Source organism: Homalodisca vitripennis, chromosome 4, assembly GCF_021130785.1.
Source record: "Homalodisca vitripennis isolate AUS2020 chromosome 4, UT_GWSS_2.1, whole genome shotgun sequence".
NCBI lineage: Eukaryota > Metazoa > Arthropoda > Insecta > Hemiptera > Cicadellidae > Homalodisca > Homalodisca vitripennis.
Genome location: NC_060210.1, coordinates 120,241,468 through 120,256,620, shown reverse-complemented (window position 1 = coordinate 120,256,620; position 15,153 = coordinate 120,241,468). Strand labels below are relative to the sequence as shown.

The 15,153-nt window shown below is 34.1% G+C and overlaps 1 protein-coding gene across 1 annotated transcript; it reads left to right on the top strand.

Annotated features, from left to right (window-relative positions):
* LOC124360046 (mitochondrial mRNA pseudouridine synthase TRUB2-like) lies at window positions 1-12,104 on the top strand. The gene is made up of 5 exons (XM_046813296.1): window positions 1-406; window positions 2,628-2,819; window positions 4,420-4,636; window positions 6,288-6,424; window positions 11,764-12,104. Exons 1-5 carry the CDS (start codon window positions 277-279, stop codon window positions 12,045-12,047), a joined length of 960 nt encoding a protein of 319 aa, XP_046669252.1. The 5' UTR covers window positions 1-276; the 3' UTR covers window positions 12,048-12,104.
* The last annotated feature ends 3,049 nt before the right edge of the window (window positions 12,105-15,153 follow it).

Genomic DNA, 15,153 nt, shown 5'->3' with positions numbered 1-15,153 from the left:
GCCGTTTCGTTTGTTTATTATGATCATTGTGGATGTTTGAGTTAGGTTATAAAGTGAGATTTTGGTTTAGATGTGATTGTAATAGTTTAACATAGATTTGTTTTTACAATAAGTGTATTTAACACTTACAGCGTAAGAGTACAATTTTGTGTAATACATGGTGGAGCTGTGTACTTAAATAAGTACATCAGTAAGCAAAATGAGTGAACAGAGGCAGGCTTTGTTATAAAATGACAAAAGTTTATTTATCATAAGCAGTGATATTATAAATCAGAAATGATTTCCCAGTTTGTTAAGGATGCTCCAACAGCTTGGAGACTTTTAAATGGTATTGTGTGTTTGTACAAGCCAAGTGGCATTTCTGAAGGAGCTGTGAAGTATTCACTTCTTACAAAACTATGTAATGGTATGTCACACAATGTTAATTAGATGAACTTTACTCTTCATAATACCAAAGCATGAGACCTACTTTAATTAATCCATGTTGCAAAATGTACACCCCTTAGACTGGGCCTAAGAGGCAGAGTATGATAAACTAACCCGGTTTTTATATCGCTTATTACAATCATCGATACTATATATCGAATAACAGAACTATCAATCAATATCATCCAAGACGTTCTCTTCTTGTACAAGCTGGTTAACGGAATCATCGATTGCCCAGACCTGCTACAGAAAATAAATTTCCAAATTCCCACTGGCACAAGATCTAGAGTCCTTTTTGCAAGAACTTCGGTGACAACTTCCTATGCAGCCAACAGTCCTGTGATTAGGATGCAGAGACTTGATGCTTGCTACCAGAACACATAGACTTTTTCTGTGCTTCCTTGGCTTCCTTCAAGAGAGCTCTATGTGCTTCTCAGTGCTTGACCACTCAACTATGAATTTCAAAACACACACGTGCATGCACACCTGTGCTCGTGTTTGGTTTTTGATGGTGCCTTTAGGAGGCCATACCCATAAGTGCCTTATTGCCTGGATTTAGTTTTTTAGTTTTGTGTTAGTCATTGTTGCTAACTTATTACTATAATTATAAATTATTATGCTCGCTTTTGTAATAGTTGATCCGTTGGAAATAAAATAAAATAAAATATCAATGTATCTAAAATACTAAATTAAAATCACATTTTCAAATGAATGGAAAGGTAAATATTAAGATCAGCGATTACCGCTCCAATCGCCGTAATGTTTTGCATACTAACACAGGTTAATGTAATTTTACCAATGGTTTGATCATTTCAATATAAAAAACCGGATCCGCTTATCGTACTCTACCCGGGTAAAATCCCAGGGAGTGGCCGGCAGCTTTAGAGAACTCACCGTCAGTTGTATAATACTAGAACGAAGAACTAAAATTTCAGATTTATATGCAAGGCCTAGATAATAGTTTTAGTCATTTAAAAGTTCACGGTTACATAAAAAGTCATAATATTATTGTGAAACAGAGGAAGTTATCCTGATCAGTGAATAAATAAAAATATAAAACCTAAGCTATGTGGAGTCAGAAGACCTAGCAGCGTACAGGCTGCCCGCCTGCCTTCCCCTCGCTAAGGTTGCAATAATTAGTACAATACTGCGCTTACACATTTTGACATTACAACATCATTGACAAAATAGAACTAAAATTGTTAAAATATTTTTTACTGTAGGTCTTCTGAAAAATATTCATAGCTTCAAGAGCAAGATTTTGTTGTTTTAAAAATAGCAAAATATGAGGTGTGTAAATAGAACATAAAGGTGCCACTTAGATGTTAAGAAACACCCATCATTTCAATGACAAGGATACAAATGTGCCTCAAGGTGAGAACATAGTATCCTCCCATGGTAGCATAAAACAATTTTTTATAAGCTCTAGTGCCTAATATACCTACTTCATACTAACCCTATAAACCGTTCTGCGGTGTTCCAAGGTGTGAATCCTCTAGGGTTGTCTCGAAACGGATTCGCGCGGAGCATGAGAGAAGGTGGAGGTTGCATCCGGGTTTGAGAATGAGTAGAATGGTATTACAGTCACCTTCCTCCAGGGTGGCTTCAGACCTTCTCTCATTAAACAGATCAATGTCTTCTAAGGTTATTGGTCTCATTACGGGGCATGGTCACCTGAGGAAGCATCTTCACAGAGTCTGCATCCTTCAGGAGGATCCGCTCTGTAGAAGGTGTAATGAGCAGGAGGAGACTGCTGAGCACCTGCTCTTTGATTGCCCTGCAATAGCAAGAGAGCGGTATGCCATCTTTGGTAGTTTGGACAGGGGTGGTGAATTTTCCCAGGAGGACTTGATAGGTTGTTTTCGGCGGTTTGTGGAACTGCTGAAGTTATAGACTGGTGGGCCTCATGGTGTGTTTCTGGGGTGCGCAAAAAGCCCTTGAGGCTTAAGTGCATGGCAGTAGGCCGCCCCAAAGGAAGAAAAAAAAACCCTATAAAAACAAGATCCAAATCATAAAAGCATTGGTTTACTAGGAAAATGTTTACAGTTACTTTTAAATTTACTACAATTTTCAGCATATATCTGTGTTTACGCCTTTTATTAGCCTATATTCATGTTTGGTAGGTGGTGAATTACTTGATTTACTTATAAAGAATGGTTTCATAGAGTGTATGTATTGTCATATATTGTATTGTGTCTCAGATTTGAATGAAATGGAAGTGAGGGCACCAGTGGACTATGTATCAATTGAAGGTGACACCACTAAGGAGATGCGTGTAACCGTGGGTCCAAGTTACGCCGACCATCCTCTTGTTGTTGGACCTCGTTATCAAGAGAAGGACTTCCAAGGTCGCTGGCCTCTGCCCCTTGGTCTTCACACATCTGGAGTTTTTTGTAAGTTGCTTATTGAATACTGTCTTGCATAGATACAATTCTCTTTAAAGACTATTTCCATAGCATAGCATTTAGATTATCTGAGAGATTATGTCTCAGGGAATTCAGCTAAACATTCACCCAGTTGGTTTGGATGGAAAGATCTCAAAAACTTGGTGTTCACATTCTCAGTAAGAAAGGTGAGCAGATAAAAGTTATACCAGGGAAGCTGAGTTATTTCAGATATTTGTATGTCTATCTTCTCAATAATGAAGAAGAGTAAGGAATAGTGACAAATTGAGCTGTCGGAACAATCGGAGTGAAACATTGGACAGAGTATTATCAGGAACACTGATGACAACTTACTTATGTTACAATAATGAGTCTCCCACACGGAACATCTTTCTCTGTTATTTATTAACGTTTCTTACAATAATAAGGACTTTTTTAAATGCTGCATATAATTAGTGGTGATATCTTGGTTAATTTGTCAAGTAATGTGACAATTGTTGTTTTGGTGATGCACAGTTTCTATGATCAGAGCTTGAAAGCTTGTTCACTCTAGATAACTCTCATAATGTTCCACCTTAGTGATAATGTCTTTGACAGATTGTATTTCTTCCTGTCTGATCGGAATAGATCTAAATATATCTATGAAAGAGAATCTGCCCTTTCACCTCATCAGTCAGCTGTCTTCTGTTGTCTGTCTGTTATTTTGCGGTTATTTACTGTTTTTTTACCAATTAGTTTTAATTGAATTCTTTCAAATAAATGAAGCAAAATAGATCACCAATAAGTGAGAACACATAGGAGGAGGACGTGAATGATGGTTTGTTTGAAATGTCCAGTGAAGCAAAACTTTACAGAATTTACAAAACTAGCAAAAAATTCATGTTCTCAATGTACAATATGCAAAATGTGTTTTCATATTCTGTTTTGTAATGGTTTTGAATGTTTAATTTTTGCATTAAAGAGTTTTTTTGGGTAAATATGTGTATATGTCATTTGTTTATGAATTATCAGTTATTATTTTTTATATAAACGAGTGTAAAAAGTTTATTTTTCAAGATAGTTCAGTGAATTTTTGAAGTTAAGCACTGTAATACCTTTGGGTGAGAACTATAACACCATCTACTGTGTGAGGAATTTTTTAACTGCATTTATTGGAGCAAAATGAAAAAAAAAAAAACAAAATAATTCAACAAAAGTCATTGCTTGTTACTAATATATAATTTTTTAATACATGCACACTGAAATAGGTTCATAATTTGTTTAAAGTATATTTTTATGAAAGAAATTTAAGAAAAATCAATTGTTTTAGTCCAAAAATTAACAAAGATATAACATTTAATGTAGGCAGCTGTAAAACAGTAAAGTTTGGCCACAGTAATTTGGCGAACTTGATACGAATAGGGCATATACCTTGACACTTTTTGCAAAGTAACCTAGATGTCTGGCACTGAAAGGATTATGGATCAAAATCAATTATCAAGTCATGAAACTAGTACACATGTCTATAGAGAAGACCAGTTGTAATGTATGTATGTACATTTGATATAAAACTTTATACAATTCTGTGTCGAAAATAAAAGTTTAGTACGCATGAGTTATGTTGTTGCAGTGCTTGGTCTGAACAAAGGGGTTAGAACAGTGACAGCCATGGACTATGCACACCACGTGCGCACGTTCCACGTCAGCGGGCAGCTGGGCCGAGCGACAGACACGTATTACACAGATGGCCGAGTCACTGAGAGGTCCAAATTCCGCCATGTCACACGTCAGTTGATTGACAAACACCTTGCTACCATCCAGTCAGCCCATCAGAAGTCCATGTTTGAGTAAGTCGATATGAAGAGATTTTTTTTTGAGTTCCCATGAAAATTTGTTAAATAACAAAAGGAATAATTTATTCTGTTCTGCTGTTAGGTTGTACTCTACAATAATTAAAAGATTCTTATTCCCCACTATTGAAATTTTTATAAAATATTACTTGGTATTAATTTAACATAATGAAAAGTTGTTTAATCATATCAAAATTATTCTATAAACCTAGCTAAAAAGTTCTTGTCGACTTTTTAAACAACATTCTTAATACTAATATAACCTACTCTCCAAAAATAATTTCAGATGATTTTTTTTAAAGAGGAGCTGATTAAAAAAATATGTGATTCTAACACCTATACAGAATCATTATGTACTCTATTCCCAGTTTTGAATTCGTTACTGATTCCTTTGTTATTTGTTACTAAGAATATAACGCCATAAATACTTTTGTTTTGTAACTGCTAAAGAACATCTGGTCAGTAGTAGTGGCCCTAGCTAGGATGAAAAAATGTTAAGAATTAAAGATACACATATTCTTGTAGAGGACATATTTATACAATCAAACAAATTACAATGTAAAAAAATAATCGGTTTATTTTCTGTCGAGCAGCTGTCGTCCATCTACAGGCACAAGGTGGTGCATGAATAGGAACAAATAGGAACTGACTAGGATAGGTGGTGACTTAACAAATAGGAACTGGAAGCTATTATGTTATTATTTACAATACAATAAGTTTTTAATTAGTATTCTACCTACAGTTTTTTTTACACAAAGTATGATGAACATGTTTTGACAATCAGTAATTTGTGTACCACCGATCAGATGTTGCCCACAAATAAATGTAATAGACTTGCTGTGATCCATGTACAGAAGTATAGAAGATATGAACAGAAATCAAAGTATTGCAAACAACAATAATTTATGATTTTTGTTATCTATCTACTCCTTTTCATACACAAAGTTTGACAAAAACACGTTTCTGTCGATCAGCTATCAACCGTGTACACAGCTGACTGGTATCGGAATGGAGCCACAATATCAAGAATCCTCAGTACCACTAAGTAGGTATATAGACTATCAGAATCGACCCTAATTTTGTTTTTCATTTATGATATATCATGATGAATGTTAGTCCAACAAAAATAACTAAACCGAATTTGAATTTACTATTATTTCAATTTTATCAAATGAATAGTTCATGAGATATTTTTCATGAACTTGCAAATTAATAGTGTTATTTTTCATTTCTGAATCAATTACAAGAATCTGTTGTATCTTTTCTTTTAATTTCAATGTATGTGTTAAATCGTAATTAGATTTCATTCCATTAATTAATTAAAATATTTAATTCCATAAACATATATTAATAAGTGCAAATAAACATACACACACAAATAGTACTTTGTTCTTGGGCAAGGTCTTTCAAAATCAATTTCGTCATCATGTGACTGCATAAATATTTAGTTGCATTTAATTTAAATATTTTCCAATTGTTCTCAGAATCTTCATATACACTTCCATATAGTTAATATTTGTCAGTAACTCAATAACAATAAAGAGAGGGAGCTTGCGGATATCAGCTGACCAGTTCCAGTCTGTAACCTTAACACAATCGTCCCTATTCTATTCTTTTTTGTGGTCAAAACATGTGATATCTGTTGCAGACTCTCAGGGGTAGACATCCAGTCCCAAGATGCTTATGAACTGGCTGTGCAAGGTCTGATCCGACCAGCAGACCCTAATGTTCCGATGATCTACAGTATTAAGTGTATCGAATTCAAACCTCCTGACTTTATCTTGGGTATGTTTCTTTCATATGAAAACAACAAGTCTTAGATGTATCTAACAGACATAATTAATATCACAATTTAAAAGAGGGACTCATCTCTCGTACAGACGAATAATCATCATAATCATAAATCTTTATTACATATTCATTGAGAACAGTAATGAGTCAATCTTAACCTAATCATTTTTGTTTGTCATTAAGTGAAATTATACATTAAAAAGAACAATAATTAAAGAATTCAACAAATTAGGTCAATTTAAACTAATCAAGTTCATTGCTGCCAGATTCAAACTCCTCCAGACTGTAGAAGGGGCGTTTCAGCAGCCACTTGTAGACGCTCTTCCTTAGTTGATGGTTAATGTGTGCCTTGACTTCATCTGGGAGAATGTTCCAGTATTTTGCACCTATGTAGGATGGTTGTTTCTCATAGATGTTTAGCCGATGGACAGGCAAAGCATAATTGTTGGCTCTTCTTGTTGCAAAGTTGTGGGTGTCAGCTCCTAACACTTGTGGGTGTTTAATAATTGTAAATCTCTGTGTAGTTTTGTTACTGTCTTCATTACTGATATCTAAGGTCAGATGGTTTTTAATTTTCAGTAACCAGAGAACTATTTCAGGTAAATAAAACTGGGTACTGTTTTATGAGGGCTCTAAATTATTTTAATAAAATCGACTGTAGCATAATATTCTTAGACATGCAATGCATTTTTTATTCAGTACCATTTTTAAGAAAGAAATACAAATAGCCAACATAAAAAATGTTATTTTTACATGAAAACCTGTGCTAAATAATTTACAATAATATTTAGTTGTTCATTATACTGTTTGAATTCCATCATCATAGACAAATGGTGCATGATGCCTTGGTCTGCAGCAGCATAGTCGCTTTGACTTCATCATTTTGACACCAACTTCCTTTTGTATTTGTATAAAATCACAGTACTGGTAAAAAAATTAAGGAACTGGCTACTTACTTATTTGATGTATTTCAGTTTAGTACCATATTAAGTATGGGCATATAATTTTATTGTCAAATAGTGTTGGCTAGTCATTTCATTTTTGCATCTGTTTGTTCCGTACATAATATGAGCATAGAAATATGATTGCTATCATATGATATGTCAATAAAAATTGCAGCATTGGTTACTTTTTTAATTCAGTGCAACTAAGTTAGCAATTTCGGTATCCTACCTAGCATGGTTCAAAGACACTTGCCCTTGTGCCATGACATGTGCCAACACTATGAGGTTGAGCTAGTAGAACTTTATTTTTGAATCGTTTTAGAACAGAGATATACGCTTCCTTCCACCTCACCAAATGTATTGAAATTAGAAGCTCAAAATTGATTTATTATGAATGGGCTGTTATTAAATAACAATAAAAGCCAACTCACATATTTATCAACACTGCAAAGCCCTGATGTCAAAGTGAAATGTGAAGACATTAAGAGTGTCATCGGCAAAACTTTTAGGTGTGTAGCCGACCAAAATCTGAAATGGAGGGATCATTTGTCATACTTGGCTGGCAAGTTAAGCTCCGCCTATTTTGCTATCAAAGTTATTGCAGGGTTAGCCAACTATGATACTGTCATAATAGCCTATTACACCTATGTATATTCGCACTTCAGATATGGAGTGATATTTTGGGAAAATTCTGTTGAGTCAAATTCAACTTTTTTTATTCAGAAAAGGATTGTGAGGACAATTTTTAACCTGAAACCCAGAGATTCCTGTAAACAAATTTTCTTCCTTCAATTTACATATTACAATGTCTAGCTTTTCTAAAAAGTAATGTTAGCGTATTTCCCAATAATTGTACTGGTTACTCTTTGATTACCAGTATCCAATACATAGACTTAAACTATATGAGGAAGAAACTTATTACTCCGCTATGAAACTTGAATGCCCTTCCAATCCATCTGAAGCGTGAATGCAGTGTGTGATCTTTTAGAGCTTCCCTCACACACCACCTCATAAGCAAGATATTTTACTCTATGGCCGAATTGTTAAATGATGGATAATCAGTTTGTTTGTGTAATTAGTTCGTAGATTTATAAAATGTAAGATCATTGTATGTGCCAGATACTAGTTATATAATGACTGATAATTCACATGTTTACTTAACCCTACAACTGGCAGTCGCCTGATTATCAGTCGATATTAATGTTTCTGTAGTGGCAGTCGCCTGAAAATCAGTTCGATTTGACACGTGGCCCGTTTGACATCTGTTATAATCAATACACGAACTAAACTGCAATGATTCATATACCACTGGAATCAGAAATAGTTGCTGATTTGATGATGTATTTTGTTTTGTTTTTGTATGCCATGATTTAAGTATGACATATTGAAAACGAGAGTTGTTTGTAAATATGACTTTTATGATATGTCGAAAGCTTTCGACACTATCGATCATCTTATTCTTTTAAAGAAACTAAAATTTTATGGATTTGATGTTAGGTCTGTTAATCTTATGCAATCATATTTGTCTGAAAGGTTTCAATCTGTGTTTCATAATGGTTGCTTTTCTCAATATTTACAAGTGCATACTGGTGTACCGCAAGGTTCAATTCTAGGACCGACTATGTTTAATTGTATATATTAATGACATGCCATCGGCTCTTAGCAATGTCTGTGTCTCATCCTCTATGTATGCAGATGATTTAGCAGTACAAATAAGCTGTTCAAATTTTAATTTGGCTAATCAGTTGTTGTCTCATTTTAACTCAGTAGCTGAGGACTGGACTGCAGCTAATGCTCTCTGCCTTAATGTGGATAAAACTCAAAGCATTAAGTTTAGTTTAAGCCAACTTTGTCAGTTATAGTAAAGTTACATTTTTGGGAGTTCTGTTGCAATCAAATCTTAAATGGGACTCACACATTGTAAATGTTTGTAAAAAGATTTCTAAATGTACTTTTATGATTAGAAGACTTAAATTATCTGTAAATTTAGATATATTGATGTCTGTTTATTATGCATACATTCAAAGCCATTTGTCATATTGAATAATTGTTTGGGGCTGTGATAATAATGTAAAAAAGCTTTTAATTTTGCAAAAGAGAGTTTTAAGAATTATATGTGGTGTTAGCTGTAGAACTCATTGTAAGCCTCTATTTAAAAGTCTGGGTTTCTTACTGTCCCTTCGTTGTATCTGTTGAATTTGTTAATGTATATTAGGGGCTAACTTAGATCTAATTCCTACTAACAGCTCAGTTCATGATTATTTTACTAGACAGAGTAACTTTCTTAGAGTTAGGCAATGTAATTATCACACAACAATTAAATCGACATTTGAATTAGGTAAAGAAAATTTATAATATGTTACCATATGAAATAAAATGTCTTGATGATAAAAAATTTAAATTTAAGTTAAAATTACTGTTGATAGAGCTAAGTGTATATGACATTAAGGAATTTATTGAATTTTGCAGCCTATCTCAAAATGTATGAATCTAAAATGTTTTAAGTTGTCTTTTTATGTAGTCTTTAATCTTAAAACTAAAATTTTTTAAATTTTTTAATATAATAACTCATGCCCTACAGTCGATATTATATTTGTGAAATGTTCTTAATATTTTTTTAGTATTAAGTTGAATTTTTATTCTTGTTCCTGTTCTAATTTGACGATGCCATGCTTGTGAAACTTGTATAAAGGCAATAAAGAATTTGATTGATTGATTGAAACAGTCGGCCATTGTTGTTGTATTGTTACCCGGCGGTCGCGTTATTCTTGTCCATCTAAAACGTAAGTTTATTACATGAAATAAGTGTTTTTATGTAATAAGTGTGTTTTATTTAAGCGTATAAATTCTCGTATATTGTGTTTTATCAGTTTATTTTGTCATGTTATGAAGAAAATATATGTGAAAAAATATATTAGTGAGATTTTGTGTTCTAGGCTATGTGCAGTGTTGTGATAGTTTTAGTTAGGTTTAGGATCATTTTCATTATGCGATGATCATGATATAAAGCTTCTTTATTTATTTTTATAGGCTTATACTTTTAATGTATTTTATGAATTTTTTCGAGTAATAATTAAGGTTTTGATGAATTTTTGTAACACAGTCGTATCCATAGCAACGAATTTAGCCGTATTGTACTATCTTCAGATTAGAGTATTTCATAATTGTTTTAATTAAAAAAAGTGTAGTAAACTATACATTTTCTAAAACTATAAAAAAATTTTCAACATTTTGGGTATTTTAGAAATATTTTTTTTCACACAATATGTCTTTTATAGGTGCACCCCCACCACTTTTACACATACCTTTTTTTATTTTTTGAAAACAAACTTAGTAAAAAAAGTGATAAATTTCTTGTATTTTTGGGTTTTTTTATTTCCATGAATAAAAAGTAAATTTTCTTGTGAAAAACAGTGATATATAATACATATAGGTTTATAATCAAATTATATTAAAAAAAAATAAAAACCAATACTACTGCAAAACACCTCAAAATGGCCTGCCACTTGAGGAAATTTCAACTGCCAGCTCGGAGGGTTAATCTATGTACATGTATTTTTGACACATGTGAAGCTAATAAATCAAATAAAATTGCGCTGTACAACTTAGTAGCAGTTAAGCTTACCTCATTTTAGAATGGAATGATCATTTTTCTCAATAATAAAAGTCTTACTTATTGTGAACATGATGTCTGTCACATGTTGGGGCAATTGCACTTTCTCCCATGAAAACAGAATTTCGGTGATCATCTGTTGACTGAACAATGACGCTGAAATATTTCTAGAAGTAAGCACTTTTTCAACATGACGTGAATGGAAGACTTTGATATTAGGTATTATACCGCCACGTAAGTCTAAGGACTTTAATTTGTTTTATTTTGGTGAGTAAAATCCAATAACTCTGTGTTCTTAAATTTGTATCATCACATTTCAGTCATAAATCAATGGCCAATCTGAAATCTGCATATGAGTCGTACTACCGCTATTTATCAGGGGTGTATGTGTTAAAGTATTTTGGAGGGAATGGACACAAAAAAGGGTTTGTGTAGTTATGAATACCCTAATTTCAAACAGTACACCTGGGATTTTCCTCTGAAAATCTGTTGACTTTACTATAAAGTATCAGATTAATCAACTATAACTGAAAACCAAAGTTTTTAACAGCATATTTGTACAGTAATATTAGTCTTTGATTGAAGTATATGTTGGTTTATCATTCCTAGTTGAAACTCGGTCCAACGAGCATTGACTAAGCTTGCTAATTTACAGTAACAATATATTGATTGAGTGCCATTTTAATAAATTATATTCACCCGTGTCATTAATACTAAACAAAATGTATTTTAAAATATAAATAAAGTTATAGTTCTAATGCAAGTGTGTTTTTCAGAAATCCACTCAACAAATGAGCATGAGATTTACCTCAAATCATTGATTAATGAGATCGGTATCAAGATGCACACAAACGCTGTGTGTACAGGGCTGCGTTGTGTGCGTCATGCGTTCTTCACCATACATAACGCTCTCCTGCGCAAACACTGGACATTGCAGCATGTCATCACTAATATACAGGACAACAAGCGCATCCTACAGGATAACCCTGACTTTTACTCCAGTATCCTCTCTCAGGCCAGGCTCCAGAACCCATCACAGAAGCCACCATTATTAGCTTAGATTTGTGATTTAATGTGTATTATATGTAATGTAAATAAATGTAAATATTCAGTGTCATTTTTGTATTCCAAGATCCTTAAACAATATTTTTAGTTTGAATAGTCAAAGTCAAAATTTTCTTTATTCATATACATAAAGTACAGAGATAGTGTCAAAAAGTAGTTAAATTAATTGGTAACTTGAAACGTTTTACATAGAGCATCAAAGTCCATGATTGGTCAGTTGGTAGAACTCTTCGAGCGTGTAGATGGCCTGGCATGAGACCAGTTTTCGGAGTTCGAACTCGAGCTGTTTCCCTCTCTTCGTTCTTATTTCCGTTGGCAGACAGTTACTCAGCTTCTTCCCATGTAGGATGGTTTTTCTTGTACTGTGCTAAGTGATGAGTGGGAAGTGGATACATCGTTGAGTTGTGGGTATTGTAGTAGTGTAGGTCTTCGAGTCTTGATAGGTTTTTCCTATCAACGTACAGGACAACTTCTTTGATGTAGAGAGCTGTCACGGTCAAGATCTTTAATGTTGCAAAGGCCTCTCTGCAGCTCTCTTGGAAATGGAGATTTGCAAGAATTCTAACTGCCTTTTTTTGAAGTGTTGGAATTCTGGTCATGTTAGCATTTGATGTTCCTCCCCAAACAGCTAGATCGTATCTTAGGTGTATCTCAAACAGAGCAAAATAGGCAGTACGTGCTGTCATCAAGTCACAGATTGTTTTAACCTGCTTGAGTGCATATAGGCTTGGGTTTAGCCTATTACAAAGCTGGTCAATGTGAGGAGTCCAGGATAAGCTTGAGTCAGTTATGATTCCGAGGAGTTTGGTTTGTTCAACCAAGTTGACATCTGGTAGACAGTTAATTTGTCCTGCTCTTCTCCCAAACTCTAGTTGGTTAGTTTTAGAGGGGTTAACCACTAAGTCATTGCCATCACAATATTGATATGCCATGTTGACAGCAATGAAAGCATTCAGACTGAGATTTTCAGGTGTATTTTTGTCAAGGATTAAAGTTGTATCGTCAGCAAGTTTTAGAGTATTCATGTAAGTATTCTGGAAGGTCATTAATAAATAGAATGAACAGCACTGGGCCCAGCACTGATCCCTGTGGCACACCTTTTTGTATAGGCTGAGGTTGAGAGCGGATTGCTTTGCTTAGTCCTTTTTCATTTGATTTTAGTTCAACTACTTGACTTCGGTCTTTGAGGTAGCTTTCAAACCATTTCAGGGCTGATACTGTTACACCCAATTCTTTTAATTTCTTCTGTATGAGATCATGTCCCAGACAGTCGAAGGCTGTACTTAAGTCCAAAAAGACAGCTGTAGTCAGGTTTCCTTTTTCTATGCTATCAGTTACTGATTCCACTAAGTCAATCATTGCTGTTATAGTAGACTTGCCTTTGATGAAACCATGCTACGAACTACTTATCAGGTTGTTCACATTACAATGTCCTAATAGCCTGATGAGGACTATTTTTTCACAAAGTTTTGAGACTGTTGGTAGTAATGAGATGGGTCTGTAGTTACTTAATTCTGCTTTGCTTCCAGTCTTAAATTTAGGATAGATTTTTGATATTTTTAATGCCGAGGAAACATGACCTACGTTGAAAGATTTATTGAAGATGTCAGTAAGGGGGGCGGATAAGTTCTTCTGCACAGTGTTTTAGTACTTTTGTGGATATGTCATCAATTCCGGCTGAGTTTTTTTTTATTTAAAGCTCTTTATAATTGATCTTAATTCCTCTTGAGTTGTGGGTCTTAGTGAGCTAAGTTCATTAATGTGAGTTCCTATAGAAAGTTCAACTGGTTTTCTTGAAGTGTTCTTTTTGAGATTAATGGTGTTTTTTGCTATGTTGGCGAAGTAGTTATTGAAATGTTCAGCAACCAAATATGCATCCTCAACAAGTCTTCCATCGATGGTTAGTTTTAATTCAAGTGAGGTGTCTAGTTTTTTTGATTGGACAGTATTAATTGTTTCCCATATTGTTTTGGATTTGTTTTCTGAGTTGGAAATTGTATTAGCAATATCTTGGCTTCTTAGAGTTTTCAGTTTTTGGTCATAGGTTTTTTTCAAATCCATCGCTTTGTTTATGTCATCAAGATTTCCTGTAGTTTCGTACTCGTTAAGATAAGCTAGGAATTCATTCTTGAGCATTAGTGCTTCTGCATCAGCAAAGTGTTTTGGTTTTCTTTTTTTGCTTTGGGCAGATATGAGAGGTTACGCAGTATCTAGGGCAACTGTTACTATGTTTTTGGAGTTCTTGTAAGCTTCTTCCGAGTTCAAAGAGGTGTACACTTTTTCCCATTTTTCGTTAAATAGCAATCCTTTCAGCTCAAACAAGTTTCTACCTCCAATAGCTCTGTACACTGATTTATGCGTTGTTATTACCTCCAAGTTGGTAATAGTGCACATCTGGCCAGTATGATCAGAGAGTCCAGTATGAAAAACTGTTCAATCAAGTGCATCAGTTGTCATATTTGAAGCAATCCAGTCTATAGACGACTTTGTTTTTGAAGTGATTCTTGTAGCTGGCAAGTTGACTCTCTGAACCTTATGGTAGGCTAGCACTTCATTTAATTTTAGTGTGTTTCTGTCTGAGTTTAGTACGTCAACATTTATGTCTCCCAAGATTAGAAGATGTTTGTTCTCGAGTTTAGTGTTGTCTATTAAATGAGATAGTGTTGCCATTGTAACATCCAGGTTACTGTCTTGTGATCTGTACGTACTCATGATATAGATAATATCTTTGTTGAATTTAATATTTATAAGCGCGACCTCACATGATAGTTCTTGGCAGTATTGAGACACTTCCATTTCTTCAGCGTGATTTCGGAGTGCATCATTTAAAAATATAGCTACGCCTCCAAGTCTTTAGTTGATGATGCGGCTGTAGTGGGATACTAGGCCAAAGCCAGGTAACCATTGTATAGATTCTATCTGGTTTTGTCTGAGGCCGTGCTCAGTTAAAATGATGACATTGGGCTTTTTCAACTCAGCTAGATGAAGGAGGCGGTTCGATTTACTTATTAGCCCTCTAATGTTTTGGTGCAGGATTGTAAGTTTTCATTTGTTTGAGGTTTTTGTCTACCTTTCTTTGAAGTGGTCAGTACTAAAAAAGG

Bases quoted from the DNA above. Each gene is read 5' to 3' on its own strand.
- LOC124360046 (XM_046813296.1), top strand. From the start codon at position 277: ATGATTTCCCAGTTTGTTAAGGATGCTCCAACAGCTTGGAGACTTTTA. The intron at 407-2,627 runs GTATGTCACACA...ATTGTGTCTCAG, and splicing joins TCTTACAAAACTATGTAATG to ATTTGAATGAAATGGAAGTG. The intron at 2,820-4,419 runs GTAAGTTGCTTA...ATGTTGTTGCAG, and splicing joins TCACACATCTGGAGTTTTTT to TGCTTGGTCTGAACAAAGGG.